Raw genomic sequence first — 15,539 nt, 5'->3', positions numbered from 1 at the left:
TGCCGGAGTCTGGCACCCCTGCCAATAAGCCGTTATTGGCAGCGGCCGCCAACTGGAAGTGCTTACTTTCGGAGCTTGCCGTCTTCTGGTGCAGTAGCCGGCCTCTGCCACTACATCTGCCTGTTATTCCAATCAGTAGGAGTACCCTGCGGGAGCGACTATCAGAAGACGGAGCAGCTCTCCAAGTGGGTATTTTTTGCTGCCGACACAGATAGCAGCTGATCAGCAAGGGGTGTCGAACTCCGACCGATCAGGCATTGATGGATTAGGATAGGTTATCAATGGAAAAAGTAGGACAGCACCAAATATTCTAAGCATGGAATGAACAAGTTGGAGAAATATTTGCAGAAATATTGCAAAATCTATTTTTTTTTCATTCAAGAATGACCTTTTTTACAGACTGGATGGAGAGTGATGCCCAACTTGACTCTCCAGAATTCCCCATAGGTGTTCAATTGGGTTCAGATCAGGAGACATTCTTGGCCACTGAATCACTTTCACCCTGTTTTTCAGAAATGCAACAATGGCCTTAGATGTTTATTTTGGATCATTATCATGTTGGAAAAGTTCACGTCTACCAGAGTGGTGGTAGCATCTTCTCTTTTAGAATAGATCAGTACATCTGTGAATTCCTGATACCATCAATGAAATGTAGCTGCCCAACACCAGCAGCACTCATGCAGTCCCACATAAGGACACTGCCACCACCATGTTTCACTGTAGGTGCCAAGCTTTTTTTTTTTTTTGCATTCCTCACATTTGTGATGCCATATAGTTTTCAAGCCACCAGTTCCAAAATATTTATCTTGATCTCATCGCTCCAGAGTATAGCTTCCCAGTAGTCTTTATATTTTTCAGCATGAGACCTGGCAAATTGTAGACTGGCTTTTTTGTGCATAGTCTTTAGGAGAGGCTTCCTTCATGGATGACACCCATGCATGCCATTCCTCTGCAGTGTATGCCGTATTGTGTCAAAGGAAACATTGACCACAGCTTTGGTATTCTAATTCTTTAGCTAACTGCAATGACCTTGCTTGTCAATTTTCTTCAATCCTTCTAATCAAAAGATCCTTTTGTTTAGGTATTAACTTCCATGGTCTGCTTGGACATCTCTGTGAGATGGTTGCATTTCCATCCTGTTAAATTTTTGTATCACTTGTATCACTTTTGCTACTGTATTCTGATAAGTTAAGCTTTGCTGATCTTCTTGAAACCTTCAACTTTCTTGTCTAAAGAAATAATTTTCTTTCTCAGGTCTTGTGACATTTCTTTTCCATGTGGTGCCATTGTTAACAGCTTGAAATGAGAAGGCATTTTCTTTAAGTAATGCCTTTTTATAGTCAACTGTCTGCTACTTTATCTTTGCTGCGAAGACTTTCTTTGGGGTGTACTCATTTTTGCAACATGGTGTTGAATGAATTTGTTAGGAAAGTTACTTTTTTGGTTGTGCAAAATAACAAATCCTGTTTGCAATCAATTGCCCATACTTGTCGGAGTATTTTATAATATGATATCACATATAAAATGTTGATTCTGAAAGGAAACGAAAGGTTTGCTGCGTGTACTCATGTATGATGGGCACTGTGTGTCTGTGTGTGTGTATATGTATGTATAAATATATCTATATATATATATATATATATATATATATATAGATAGATAGATAGATATCTATATATCTATCATATTCTGCTTCTGAGCTGGCAGATGCTGCTGCGTGGAGGAGACTTTCAGTGTGCAATCTGAAATCACAGTCTTGCTTCATGATAGGTGTTATTATATTAGAGGCAATGTGATATGGATCACTGTGTATTATGGAGTTAAATTCAGTTACGGTCTTCATTGTGGCTACTGTTAACTCTTGTATTTATGTAGTGATAATGTTGGCCCTTAAGAGCAACTTTCTAACTTTTGGAGATTGAACCTTTAGAAGCAGATTTCTGTCTCTTACAAATTAGAGGCTGCTATGTCCTCCTCTTGCAGATTTAGATTTTTAGAGCCATAATCCTTTAGCTGGGCAGAATAATACACAGGGACATCTAATTGCACAGCTGATAAATTATAATAGTCTGTAACAAATAAAGTTCATGTTCCTGGTAGAGGGTGAGGAAAATAGTCACCTGACATGGGTTTTACTGATCTACTGCCTTTTGGGATGCATTAGTGAGTGATGTATGCACGACGTTAGTACTTCACTTTTGGTAAATTCACGAGACAATAGGGGAATCATTTCTCCAATTCTATTTTATGGGCTGGTGACTCTGTAATACAGTCAAATTAATCTACTCACCTTGGATCTTCACCACAACTAAGAACAAGGCTTCTGTTACCATTCAGATGATGTATAGAATCAGACCCCCCTCCTCATAGTTGGTATTTCTCAAAAGAGAATCTCACAAGATTTTGCGCTTGCCCTGGTAAAGTAAAAGTGGAACCTGTGTCTCGATACCTGAGGGAAAGAATTGAAATCACTAGTATCATGTATTTGGGAAAAGTCATATAGTTTTACCTTTTGTCACTTTAGGAGTTTTATGTTTTCTTTTTGAACACCTGTTCTGCTTTATTAACAATGCAGTATTATCACCACTATTATTACAATCTATACCTACTCACCAGGTTGAAAAAGCCTTACTCCCATTACATAAAGGGATTGCATATTGCTATTATACACCATCAGCCGCTGAGTGGGTCAGACAGGGCCGCCATCAGGACATTACTGCCCTTACTGCTATATGGGGTCCGGTGAACAGAAGTAAAGAAGGGGGGCCCGGAAGCATTCTGGGTTCCTCTTGTGTTTCTGCTCACGGGGCCCCAGGATATCATGTGCCTCTGGTGGCGTACATCTCTGCACAGGATGCCTCTGAGCTCTCATGGCCGTCAAAACTGACCAGCTGTGCATCTCCAAGGGAATCCCTCTTCTATGACGCGTGATGGAGTCATCGTGTACGTGCCGGCATGTGCAAGCGTCAGGATGCCAGTCCAGAAGTGGAGCTGCAAGGGATAGTATGAGAGGTAAGTATATAAAACTTTTTTTTTTTTTAAATAGAATTAATTGATGAATTGGGAGTGAGGGTGGGTGGGCAGAGCAAATGATGAATTGTGAATGGGAGGGGAGAGCAAATGATGAATTGTGAATGGGAGGGGAGAGCAAATGATGAATTGTGAATGGGAGGGGAGAGCAAATGATGAATTGTGAATGGAAGTGGAGAGCAAATGATGAATTGTAAATGGGAGGGGGGCGCAAATGATGAATTGTGAATGGGAGGGGGGAGCAAATGATGAATTGTGAATGGGAGGGGAGAGCAAATGATGAATTGTGAATGGGAGGGGAGAGCAAATGATGAATTGTGAATGGGAGGGGAGAGCAAATGATGAATTGTAAATGGGAGGGGAGAGCAAATGATGAATTGTGAATGGGAGGGGAGAGCAAATGATGAATTGTAAATGGGAGGGGGGAGCAAATGATGAATTGTAAATGGGAGGGGGGAGCAAATGATGAATTGTGAATGGGAGGGGGGAGCAAATGATGAATTGTGAATGGGAGGGGAGAGCAAATGATGAATTGTGAATGGGAGGGGAGAGCAAATGATGAATTGTGAATGGGAGGGGAGAGCAAATGATGAATTATGAATGGGAGGGGAGAGCAAATTATGGATTGTGAATGGGAGGGGAGAGCAAATGATGATTTGAGAGTGGGGGGGCAATAGATGAATTGGGAGTCGGGGTGAGGAGAGCAAATGATGAATTGGGAGTGGGTGAGTATTCAGCTGCATAGTGTAAAAGTTGGGGTATGTGCTCTGGAAGTGGTGCTCTAGATTACTGTGTTATTTTATGCAGAGACGAGTCCTGGCTGAAAGAAGTGATGGCGGTCTCTCTGGAAGAAGGAGAAAAGCGAAGATGAAGGACTTTAACTAGAGATATCACCGGTGAGTCAGTGTATTACCTGTACACTAACACTATACACTGTATACTACAGTATATACAGCGCTCCTGTGTATAATTTCACTGGTGATCACTGTATTACCTGTATACTATACACTATATACAGAGCTCCTGTATAAAATGTCACTGGTGATCCCTGTATTACCTGTACACTTGCACTATATACTGTATACTATGTACAAAGCTCTTGAGTATGGTAATATTAGTATTATTTTTTTTATTAATGATCAATATTGTAGTATTCAGTCACTATGTGGTGGTAATATATGGTCTGGTCACGGTGTGGTGGTATTTGTTCCTTGTATGTGGTATTATTCGGTTACTATGTGGTGGTAATATGTGGTCCGGTCATGGTGTGACTATTTGTCACTTGTATGTGATATTATTGGTCATTTTAAAAAATGTATGTTACACATTCCCTTAAAGAGGAATAAATAAAAATATACCTAAAAAGTGTATTGGATATTTCAAGAAATAGTTAATAATTTAGAGTAGAGTAAGGCGAAGCCAGAAGAGTCTACCTTATTGTGTTGGTGGCTTATAAATTTTTTTTTATCAAAACAAAAGCTGATTATGTGATCTGATGTTCGACGAGAACTGTTAATGTGTGATTGGTGAGGACGTGGTGCAGAAGTGGAGTTTTTCCAAGCGTGGGCAGTGGGACTGTGGAAGGTTCGAGAGGTGGAGGCGGAGCTGGGATGGAGTCTGGGTGGAGTCTCAAGGGGGCCCAAAATTTTGCCAGTAGAGGACCCTGAAATTTCTGGTGACAGCCTTGGGGCCAGACTGCTTGGATGCCCACTTGAGAATTGTTGAAGCTCCTGGTCAGCTCTTGTGTAGGGAACTGCAGCACAGCTTTATTCAAGTAAGTGGAGCCATGCTGCGGTTCTCTGCATAGTCTGTGGACTGGAGTGCTGCTGTGTAAAGAACCTGAAGAGGATGCATTGCTGCTTTAGCCCATTCGTTCTCAGGATCTTGGGCTCTCAGTGGTTTGATGTCCTCTGTTTTACTAAGTGAATGCATAGCCATTCAATATACCATCATTTTGTGAGATGCGAATATTTTCGGAAAATTCAGTTGCAGAATTATAGGATAATACACTCCTGTTTTGTATATGTAACCACTTATTTGATTGCATATCTTGTTCTAGCTCATTGTGTTTTCAGTTTTGCAATCTTGTAAATAAAATTAATTAAAAAAAAAAGTTATAAGAAATAGTTTAGATCCAATTTGTAGTAAAATAATTGATGTTAGTAACTTTAATAACAATGCATCAATGTGACGCATTTTCTTGGTACAGAAACACATTCTTCCAGAACAGACGTAACATGGGTTTTCCCGTCTTCATTAAAAGTTATCAGTGGGATGTTTGTAAAAAAGATACATTGGCTCCCAGAATCTGCAAGTCAGAAGAGATGATGTCGCCACCACCAGGGCTGTGGAGTCGGAGTTAGAGTCGGTGTCATGGAAATTGAGGAGTCCGAGTCGGAGGTTTGGCTTACCGACTCCACAGCCCTGGCGGCCACTGGTCACTTGACCATTAAGGCCACAGATTGGCTGTTGAGTCACGTGACTGGTTGTTGAGATGTCATTTCTACCGTGCTGTTAAAAAAATCAAATACAATTTCTACAATTTTTTGCTTGTTGAAACTTCCATTAAGTGTTTTCATGGTGTTTTATACAACTATTTTTTGTTGTTTTCTTATCTTACATTTGTATCAAGTTTTTTCTTGTGTTTTGCTAGTCCTATCGATAAGCCTATGCTAAAAAATACCAGGGAAAAACATCATACCTAAAGCATGCTGGGTTTCATGGAAAATAAAACAAAACGCCACATCAAAAAACATTGTTTTCTGGTGCTTCATATTTCACAATAGATACTCATGTAACATTTGGATATGGTGTTTTAGGCGGAGATGCAGGAAAAATGTGGCATGATGTTTTTTCCTGAAAATGCTGTCTGAAAAGACCCTATTTGTTAATATTTTATTTATTTCTCTTTATGAAGGTGCCCTGTTCTTGCTGACCTGGACCTCGTAGGAATTGCTAAACAATATGCCCAAATTGATCTCCCATCATTTACTTTGGGTTGTCTTTTGTTAATCCCATATGTTGAAAAAAGAGAACAACAAATTCAGGTGATTCATCTAAACTGAAACCTAACAACTGCTGCTGCTGTGATAATTGCTCAACGTTTATTTTCTAGGGTCAGGTACATTGTTATGTGAAGGACTTGTAGCAGTCCTCTGCCGGATTTGTGGCCTGGGCTCCGGAGTTGGAGTCCATTTTGGTGGAAAGAAAATCAGTATAAAATGGACCGACTCCTAAAATATAGAATAAATTGGGTTCAGTAGTTCAATGCAATATGTGCTATACATTTTTTCATAAGAATTTGGGAAAGTTATGAAATGTCCTATAAACGTCTGTTCTGTTCCTGATCTAAGGATCTCGGCTTTTAGTTGAGATGAATCTGTGCTGCACTTTATGTACACGCTCAGTTGTGATGCCGTGCTGTGAAAATTATGGAGTCAGGGTTTGGCTTACCGACTCCACAGCCCAACTAGTGGCAGTCCTCTGCACGACTAGTGGCTGTCCTCTGCACGACTAGTGGCAGTCCTCTGCAGGACTTGCGGCAGGACTGGTGGCAGTCCTCTGCAGGACTTGTGGCAGTCCTCTTCACGACTAGTGGCAGTCCTCTTCACAACTAGTGGCAGTCCTCTGCAGGACTTGTGGCAGTCCTCTGCAGGATTTGTGGCAGGACTGGTGGCAGTCCTCTGCAGGACTGGTGGCAGTCCCCTGCAGGACTGGTGGCAGTCCCCTGCAGGACTAGTGGCAGTCCTCTGCAGGACTAGTGGCAGTCCTCTGCAGGACTAGTGGCAGGACTGGTGGCAGTCCTCTGCAGGACTAGTGGCAGTCCTCTGCAGGACTTGTGGCAGTCCTCTGCAGGAATTGTATGGCTGTGAATAGTGAAAGATAAACACTTTTTGTCACAGTTTGTTGCCAGTATATGTTAACATTTCAGCCTATTTATTTGCCTTCTTCAGAACTATAAACAAAGTATAATCTATATATATATCAATACATTGAAACAAAGTAAAAAAAAAAGAGGTACAATATAGTCATATGGCAATATATCCAAACATGAAAAAAAATGGTTAGTACATCACATCTCAGAAAATGCATATAGTCATACCATGAGTAAAACAAGATAATGAATCTATACACTAAAGTAGCATATGTGATCCAGAGGTATATAGAGAAAAGCTTTCGCTTCAGCCATGAAGAACCGGGCATGAGACCCTCTCATCTCCCCCTATAAGTAAATGAAGTGTTGTGGGCATGTAGCACTCCAAAACTTCCATTTCAGCTTAGTTGACTCTAGGTTGCTTGTCGGTAGCAGTAACAGTAAACCCATGTGCACACAAAGTTCTCCAAGGAGTCTTTGGAGCAGAAACTGAACATAAACCCTCCAAATCTCAAAACCCCTCAATAATCATCAAAGCCTTGGTGTCAGTATTCTGGCTTAAAAAGGTGAAAAGTCACATAATCTTGGTCGAACAAGCTACACTGCCTTGAAAATAGAATACAAATTATTATTATTTTTTTTGGGAGGGGGGGGGGTTTACCATGTACTTTACATCCCGTTAGTGTATTCCTAAGGGATGTGATTGTTGTTCATTATGATTGGCCTGTCTGTAGATTTCACCAGGTAGGTATTCAATTTCCATCACATACATAGTAATAGCTTTACCTAGTGATTGATGGATTTATTAGCCCCTTCCTGATGTAAGATATAATAGGATGTCCTACATCAGGTACCCATATATGGAGCAACTCAAGAGCTCAAGCCGCAACAGCCATAAGAGATGCCGGCTGTGTTACACCAAATGCACATGCACTGGCTCCCATTGACTGCAATGCGATTGTGAGGTGCTTATGGGTGATCAAGGTAGCTGGGGACCTGCTGAAGGCTCCCATGGTTGCCATCTTACTCCTCTTATGGCTCAGCTTCGTATAATGTTATTGGACTATATTATGCCATACACTATTGCATTATATAGAACAAATAATCAAAGGATCGCAGCTTCAAGTTCCCTAAGGGGGACTAAAGATTAAATAAAAAAAGGAAAAACATTTTTAATCACTGGTTTCCCAGTTTAAAATAAAAAAAACAAAAACATAGTTGGTATTGTCTGCCAGGGCTGTGGAGTCGGAGTCGGTGTCCATTTTGGTGGAGTCGGGAGTTGGCATCGGTATAAAATGGACCCACTCCTAAAATATATAATAAATTGGGTACAGTCGTTCAATGCAGTTTGTGGGGAATATTTTTTCATAAGAATTTGGGAAAGTTATGAAATGTTCTATAAATGTCTGTCCTATTCCTGATCTAAGGGTCTAGACTTCTAGCTGAGATGAATCTGTGCTACAGTAAATTTATGCCTTAAACATGAGCCATGTATGAGGGAGTCGTGGAATTGGTGTCATGGAAATTGAGGAGTCGGTGGTTTGGCTTACCGACTCCACAGCCATGTTGTCTGATATATCATGCTACTATTTGGGCAAAACTTGGGGTTACCATTTGTGTTTTTCTGATCATTCCTGTTGCTAATATCGTACTTTTCCTTGTGGAGAAGGTACACTGGAAGTTCTATATCATTTGATTATTTAGAAATAAAACAATAGTTGTAAGCACATTTGATTAGAAGAGTTGTATTCCTGTGCAACAAAGGAGAAAGAGATTTTTTTTTTCACAGATTTGTGTTGTAATGTCCCAGTCAGGGTGCTAATATGAATCATATGGTGGTGTTAATAGCCGGTATTTATTTGCCTTTTCTTGTAGGGCTTTCTAAGTGCCTATAATCCAGAAACTGTTTTGCTTCAAGTGGAAGATTATATGAATACTGGAGAAATGGCTGGTGCAGCTTCACAGGTAAGGCATCTAGATGTAAACCGCATGAGCAGCCTAGCTTAATGATTAGCTGCAGTGGTACGCTGTAGTCATGACATCACTTCTGCAGCCTTTAAAAATAGACCTGAGCAGTAGTGAGGCATCACTGGTGCGGCAGAGGGGAGTAACAGCTTTTTTTTTCTTCTTATTATTATTATTTTAACCTAGCACAAGTAATATACTGAAGAAACCTATTCCTGAAAAAAAAAATGTGGATATGTGCACACGGCATCTTTAACGCTTTTACGACCTATGATGTATAGGTACGTTATAGGCCGCCTCCCCCTTTTTGGTGTGGGCTCCTGCGAAGAGCCCGCACCTTTTTGGGCATATGACAGCTGATTTCATCACCTGACATATGCCCCTTAGAGCCGCAGGTGGAATCATGATCCACCCGCGGCTGTTAACATGTTTAATGCCGCTGTCAATCTCTGAAAGTGGCATTTAACATGATCGCGCTGGAAGCACGTCATTAGCTTCGCCCATTGGTGCGCCCGTCACATGATTTTGCTGGCCTGTGGTTGTCATTGCCGAATTGCTGTGAGCTCCGCCCAGTGGCCGGTGCTCATAGCAGGTGAGCTATGAAGTCCTGCTATGTGTAACACAAATGATTGGATGATCACAAAAAATCTCCCATAAAGACTATTAAAGCATTAAAAAAAGTTTTAAAAATATGCAAGTTCAAATCACCCCCGTTTCGCCCCATACAAAATAAAACAATAAAAAAATTAAAAATACACATATTTGGTATTGCCGCATTCGGAATCGCCTGATCTATCCATATATAAAAATAATTAATCCGATCGGTAAATGGTGTAACGTGAAAAAAAATAAAACCGCCAGAATTTTTTTTTTTTTTTTTTTTTATCGACACAACATTGCAATAGCGGGCGATCAAAAGATCGTATCTTCCCCAAAATGGCATCAATAAAACCTTCAGCTCGGTGCACAAAAAATAAGCCCTCACCCGACCCCCAGATCCCAAAAAATAGAGAAGCTAAAAGGGCACCTTTTTTTTTTTTTTTTTTTTTTTTTTTTTTACAAACTTTGGATTTTTTTTCTCTCCACATAAATAAAAAAGAACCTATACATGTTTGGTGTCTACGAACTCATAATGACCTGGAGAATCATAATGGCAGGTCAGTTTTAGCATTTAGTGAACATGGTAAAAAAAAAAAAAAAAAAAAACAATTGTGGAATTGCACTTTTTTTTGCAATTTCACCACACTTGGAATTTTTTGTCCATTTTCCAGTACACTATATGGTAAAATCAATGGTGTCGTTAAACAGTGAAACTCGTCCCGTAAAAAGCAATCCATCACACGGCCATATTGCCGGAAAAAATAAAAAAGTTATGGCTCTGGGAAGAAGGGGAGCAAAAATGGGAAAACCCAAGGTGGTGAAGGGGTTAAGACACTGGTAGATCTGCCGAGGTTTTTCCAAGGCAAAGTCTGTCCAGGAGAAAGCTAGCTGTCTTTTTCCTGAAGCGACTTCACTGGTATTTTGCGGTTCATTTTGCAGCGTCTTTTTTTTTTTTCTCTATGATTTGAACTATACCTAGCGAGTGGCTTCCTAGCGAAAGCCGACTGAATGTGCTGCTTCTCTTAACGGCTTCACGGTTTCCGAACCCTGAGGCGATTAATAGAAGTGACAAAAGACTGAACATGTGCACAGCAATGTCTTTTTTAATTTTTTTGCTGCGCTGTGTCAGGCACATTACAGGCAGGATCCGTCTAAAAGAACGTCATTATGTAGAAAGCTTCAAAGTCTGGCTTTTATATTAGATGTTTTCTCATTTGTCTGTCAAATTCACATAAAAACTTTCATTTCCAATTCACTTTTCTTGCAGATAAAAACAATAGTTTTGAACAATATGATTGAAAATAAACAGTTAGAAAAGTTCTTAAAGAGTAAATGCTATGATGTTGTGAAGATGCATGTAGTTCATACTAATCGTGTGAAAGAACTTGCAGATTACTTTGTAGAGAGAAATTGGTAAGTCTTTGGATTTTATGTAAGTACTAGCGCAAAACTCCAGTAAGTCCAGAATTCCAGATACTACATGACATAAAACAATTCGAGTTTGAGATTTACATAAGAGAGAATTAGAGTGTACCTCATTTAAAGTAAAAAAGAAAATGAATAATAGCTGAGCTTGCTATTATTAAATTATAATGTGTAGAATGTCAAAGGGGTTGTCCGGCCTTAGGCTGCAAGTCTGCAGTCTCTCTGTGTGACTGTAGACTTGTGAATCCTCACATCACGTATACCCCTGAGGCCGGGTTCAGACGGCCATACAAAAACTCTGGCTCCGTTTGCACATCCACACGTCGAACGAGTGCAGGAGCTCCCTGCCACTTATATGCATTAGCCTGGTCCATAAATCGGAATAGAAGAGTGCATGTAGCAATTTTTTCCACGCTGACCATTGGTTGTGTGGAAAATCATCCATGTGTACTAGCACATTGGCAATAGATGCATGTGGCCTGTGGCACACACTGACAGCACACATCCGTGTAATACACTCGTCTGAACTATCCCTTAATGTGTGTAGAAGTTCACATTGTCCTAAAAAACATGGCAAACCTATATACTAACTCATTGTCTGTTGTCCTTATATTGTTCATCACTTGGATTTTTGTGGTGGATTGTTTAATTCCCCCAAAACTGCAAGAACTTCTAGATTGCAAAATAATATCCAGAAGTTCTGATGACTCTCTTTGACCTTGACTTTGTACAAAGCCACCTGACTTCAAATCCAATGAACATTTATGGGAGCTATTAAAGAGACAAAAGCTAAATATTCCATAAAATCCCAATATACTCACCATGGGATACCAGGTTTTGCACAATCTCATGGTGTATTTGAGTACGTACTGATGCTACTTTTCACTCAAATTGTTACACTAATAACAAAACACTGAAAAAGCACTGAATAATGTGTCTTGGGGGGGACTACAGTTCTTTATTCCCACACATAGGACAGTTTGTGAACAGAGTGCAAACCCCAAGGGGGTAGTGTTCTTTGTAGAGCTCAAGACAAAGCGGGTAAATAGACTCCTGAAGTTTCTCTATAGACAGCTGTACAGCACACACAATATATACAACCTCCCAGGTCTGCTACACACACATTATATAAACATACAGATTTGCAGCATGCACATTATAAACGCACACACGGCTTGACAGCATGCACATTATATATAAACACTTTCAGCAGCTCACACATTATACACCCACACAGGCACTCATTATCTACACCCGTACAGGTCTGCACCATGCACATTTATCTACACCCGCGCAGGTCTGCAGCACACACATTATCTACACCCACACAGGTCTGCAGCACGTACATCATCTACACCCGCAAAGGCCTGCTGCACGCACATTATCTGCACTCGCACAGTTCTGCAGCACGCACATTATCTGCACCCGCACAGGTCTGCAGCACGCACATTATGTATATAACCTTTTCCCTATTATTTACCTTTTCCCATGCATAGATAGACCAATCTAATTCCCAAACCAACCTCCTCCCATTTCTCTTATAGGCCCTTTTCCCCATTTGAAGCACCCTATTTTGTTTTCACCCCAGTTTGCTGTAGAGGTTTTATCTGGATGACATACTGTATTTTAGTTCAACATATGCCCCATTTCTTTTTCCCGGAGACACCACTTCCCCCATAACAGTATGTATCCATTGTAGCCCCTTACTACTATCAATTCTTCCGTTACTTGTCCTCCTCTGCAGATACTCTTGGGGCAGCTGCAGTGGTGAGGCTTCTCTTCTTTGGAATGTGGCATTCACAAGCACCTCAATTTTTTCCAGGCTGCGGAGATGAGACTTCTCTCTGCCTTCCTATTAGTCTATAGCAGTAAAACTCTAGGTGGCGAGGGGAGATGGAGCTGATGTTCAGTGAGCTCTGCGCAGAGTTACACCCCATGGTAATCCAGTGCTTTTTTTTTTATCAGGAACTCTAATACAATGATCACCGGCGCTGGTAGGCAGATAGTCACAGGATAGTAGGCAGGATTTTTGGAGACTCACTGATCTAACTATCACCAGACGAGTAGATGCACACACTTTTAAGCAAGATATTTTTTCTTGCTAAAAAGTGCGTCTTATAGTTTGAGAAATATGGTATATAATCATCACACAAAGGATAAGGTATGCTGAAGTTTTAAAGAACTATGCAGGTTTTCATTTAAGAAAATGACTACTTGTGTGGCTACAGATGTCAAACTGAAATAAAACTGAATTGCAGTTGTTCATTTTTTTCGCTTCTAAATTTGATTCTAATCCCTGTGCTATCACTTAATTATTATCGTCTTTAAATACATAAAACAACACTTCATTCATTAAGATTGGTTGTGTTTTTGCGGGAATATATTATAGTATTACAGTTTTACATTACAAAATGATTTCTAAGGAACTTTTCTTGCTATAACTTATAGTTGGGATGATGCTGCAGAGCTTGTAACAGAATATCTGAAGCGTCATGGGAAACCTTTCCCAAGAAATGCTACATCCCTGGACATTGTAAAGGTAAAAATGGTTACACACTCGCATTCACAAACATTCACACAATTTTGTTTCTTAATACATTTGTGTTCATCACTGTCATGACCATTCTCACTGGAGCTGATGTGACTAGGGGAATGAGACCAGTTAGTCTGTTTAAAAAGATGATCATTGACCAATGTACATCACATACGAATAATCGCCCAAAACTGCCACCTTAAATGTTCGTTTAAAAAAGCTCCAGTGGGCAGTGAGAAAATTGCAAGATTGTGAAATGGCAAAAAAAAACGTAATATTTAACACCTAAACCGCTAAGGTTTTGTCCAAGAGCTAACACGTTTACAGGAAGCCTTCAGCTACTCCTGCACTTCTCTCCCACATAATTAAGCTTAGAACATGGATTTGTTTAAGAACAGAAGACAGAACTTATTAATTGTAGTTTAATACAATGTGAACAGTCACAATGCTTACATGGGTTCTCCAGTCACAATATATTGATGGAAACCCTCTAATAATTATTCAAAAAGTAGGCAATCAGTGTATTTAAAAATTATAATCATTATTGAAAATCACAAAACATGACAAAACAAGACACAGAAAAATATATATATTGATTAAAAAGGGAGAAAAGGAATAAAAAAGAGTCTTAACAAGTAGGAGGGGGATGGATGCGCCACCACTGCATACACGGGAGATGCTATGTCAAGACTAGTTATGGCATGAAATAGGAAAAAACACCATAGGTATAAACAGTATATGAAGGCATGGGGAAAACGCCTATCTAACCACCTAATGTGTATTAAATATATTGCACTAGTCCTCCATTAGAATTTTAATACATAAAGGGTATCATTTCATTATGGCAATTAATCACTTGCGTGATATTATGCTGCCCCAATAAATCCAAAAATATGCATTCAATAACACAACATGCCCAAAGTTAAAGTGCCAAGTGCTAGTTGGAAGTAGGGGACAAGGAGAAATAACAATGGATTGTGGGGTGCTGGGTGTCAGATTTTGCTGATATGATACCCTATGGATAGGTCATCAATATTTTGTGAGTGTATAACCCTTTTAATTAATACAAAAAGCAGAATAAGAAATATCATACAGTAAAAAGGTGCAGACAAGTCTCTAAGGGTATGTGCCCACGATCAGGAAATGCTGCAGGTTTGAAGCTGCATGTTGATGCAGCGTCAAACCCGCAGCATCCAGATGTTAAAGCATAGTGGATGGGATTTCTAGAAATCCCATGTCCATTATGCATGCATCTGAAGCTCCGGATCACCCGCAGAAGCTGACATGTGGCGCGTCTTTCAAGACCGCAGCATGTCAATTTCTCTTGCGGGTCTGCATGTGGACTTTCCCCATAGAGTTGCATCAATGAGGAAAGACCGCATGTGGAAAGAAAAAATCGCGGCCGCTCATTTGTATAATGAGGGCGGAAGTGGTGCTGCTATTCTGCAGTGTTGGGGCCACAGCAGCTCCTGATCGTGAGCACATACCCTTAAAGTAAAGGGATATAAACCAGAAATCAAACACTTATCTCATGTATAAGATCTAGTGCCTGGGGGAGGCAGAAAGCAGGACACATCTTCATTTTGATTGACCCCCGGGGGATGACCAAGGTCTTACACATTTTAACCCCTTCCCGTCATGGCTAGTTTCCGTTTTTTTTTTTTTCGTTTTTTCCTCATCCTCTTCCATTTTTTTGTTATTTTTCAATTGACTTAGCCATATGAGGGCTTGCTTTTTGTAGAACAAGTTGTACTTATGAATGACATCATTCACATTATGATGTGATGGAATGGAAAGTGTTAAAAATATTTCAAGTGCCACAGATTAAAAAAAAAAAAAAAAGCGCAATTCTAAAACATTTTTTGGGGCTTTTTTAGTTACAATGTTCACAATATGGTAAAATTATCTGGCAATGTGATTCTCCAAGTCAGTACAATTACTGAGATACCAAACATGCATAGGTTTTTTGTTTTTTTTTTGCACTGCGATCGCGCCATGGGGACGCCGATAAGCACATGGAATGACTTGCCCCCCTACCGGCATGCTTTAAATGCTGCTGTCACAGATTGATGATGGCTGAATATCACAGCAATCATCTGCCGGGAAAGATAT

The 15,539-nt window shown here is 40.1% G+C and overlaps 1 protein-coding gene across 2 annotated transcripts in view; it reads left to right on the top strand.

The window, feature by feature from the left end:
- Positions 1 to 15,539, top strand: part of LOC141261725 (kinetochore-associated protein 1-like) — a 34,553-nt gene that overhangs the window by 14,343 nt on the left and 4,671 nt on the right. For both annotated transcript variants that reach the window (XM_073676238.1, XM_073676239.1), the window contains exons 6-9: positions 5,948 to 6,077; positions 8,780 to 8,869; positions 10,737 to 10,882; positions 13,343 to 13,433. In XM_073676238.1, coding sequence (XP_073532339.1) covers positions 5,948 to 6,077; positions 8,780 to 8,869; positions 10,737 to 10,882; positions 13,343 to 13,433 — 457 coding nt within the window. The remainder of the gene's footprint in view (positions 1 to 5,947; positions 6,078 to 8,779; positions 8,870 to 10,736; positions 10,883 to 13,342; positions 13,434 to 15,539) is intronic.

The sequence above is a fragment of the Phyllobates terribilis genome, unplaced genomic scaffold (genome assembly GCF_046119375.1).
Source record: "Phyllobates terribilis strain yellow unplaced genomic scaffold, ASM4611937v1 Scaffold_1__5_contigs__length_1240528914, whole genome shotgun sequence".
In the NCBI taxonomy this organism is placed as follows: Eukaryota; Metazoa; Chordata; class Amphibia; order Anura; family Dendrobatidae; genus Phyllobates; species Phyllobates terribilis.
Note: the sequence above shows the minus strand (reverse complement) of the source record. Positions and strands in the feature narration are given on the sequence as shown.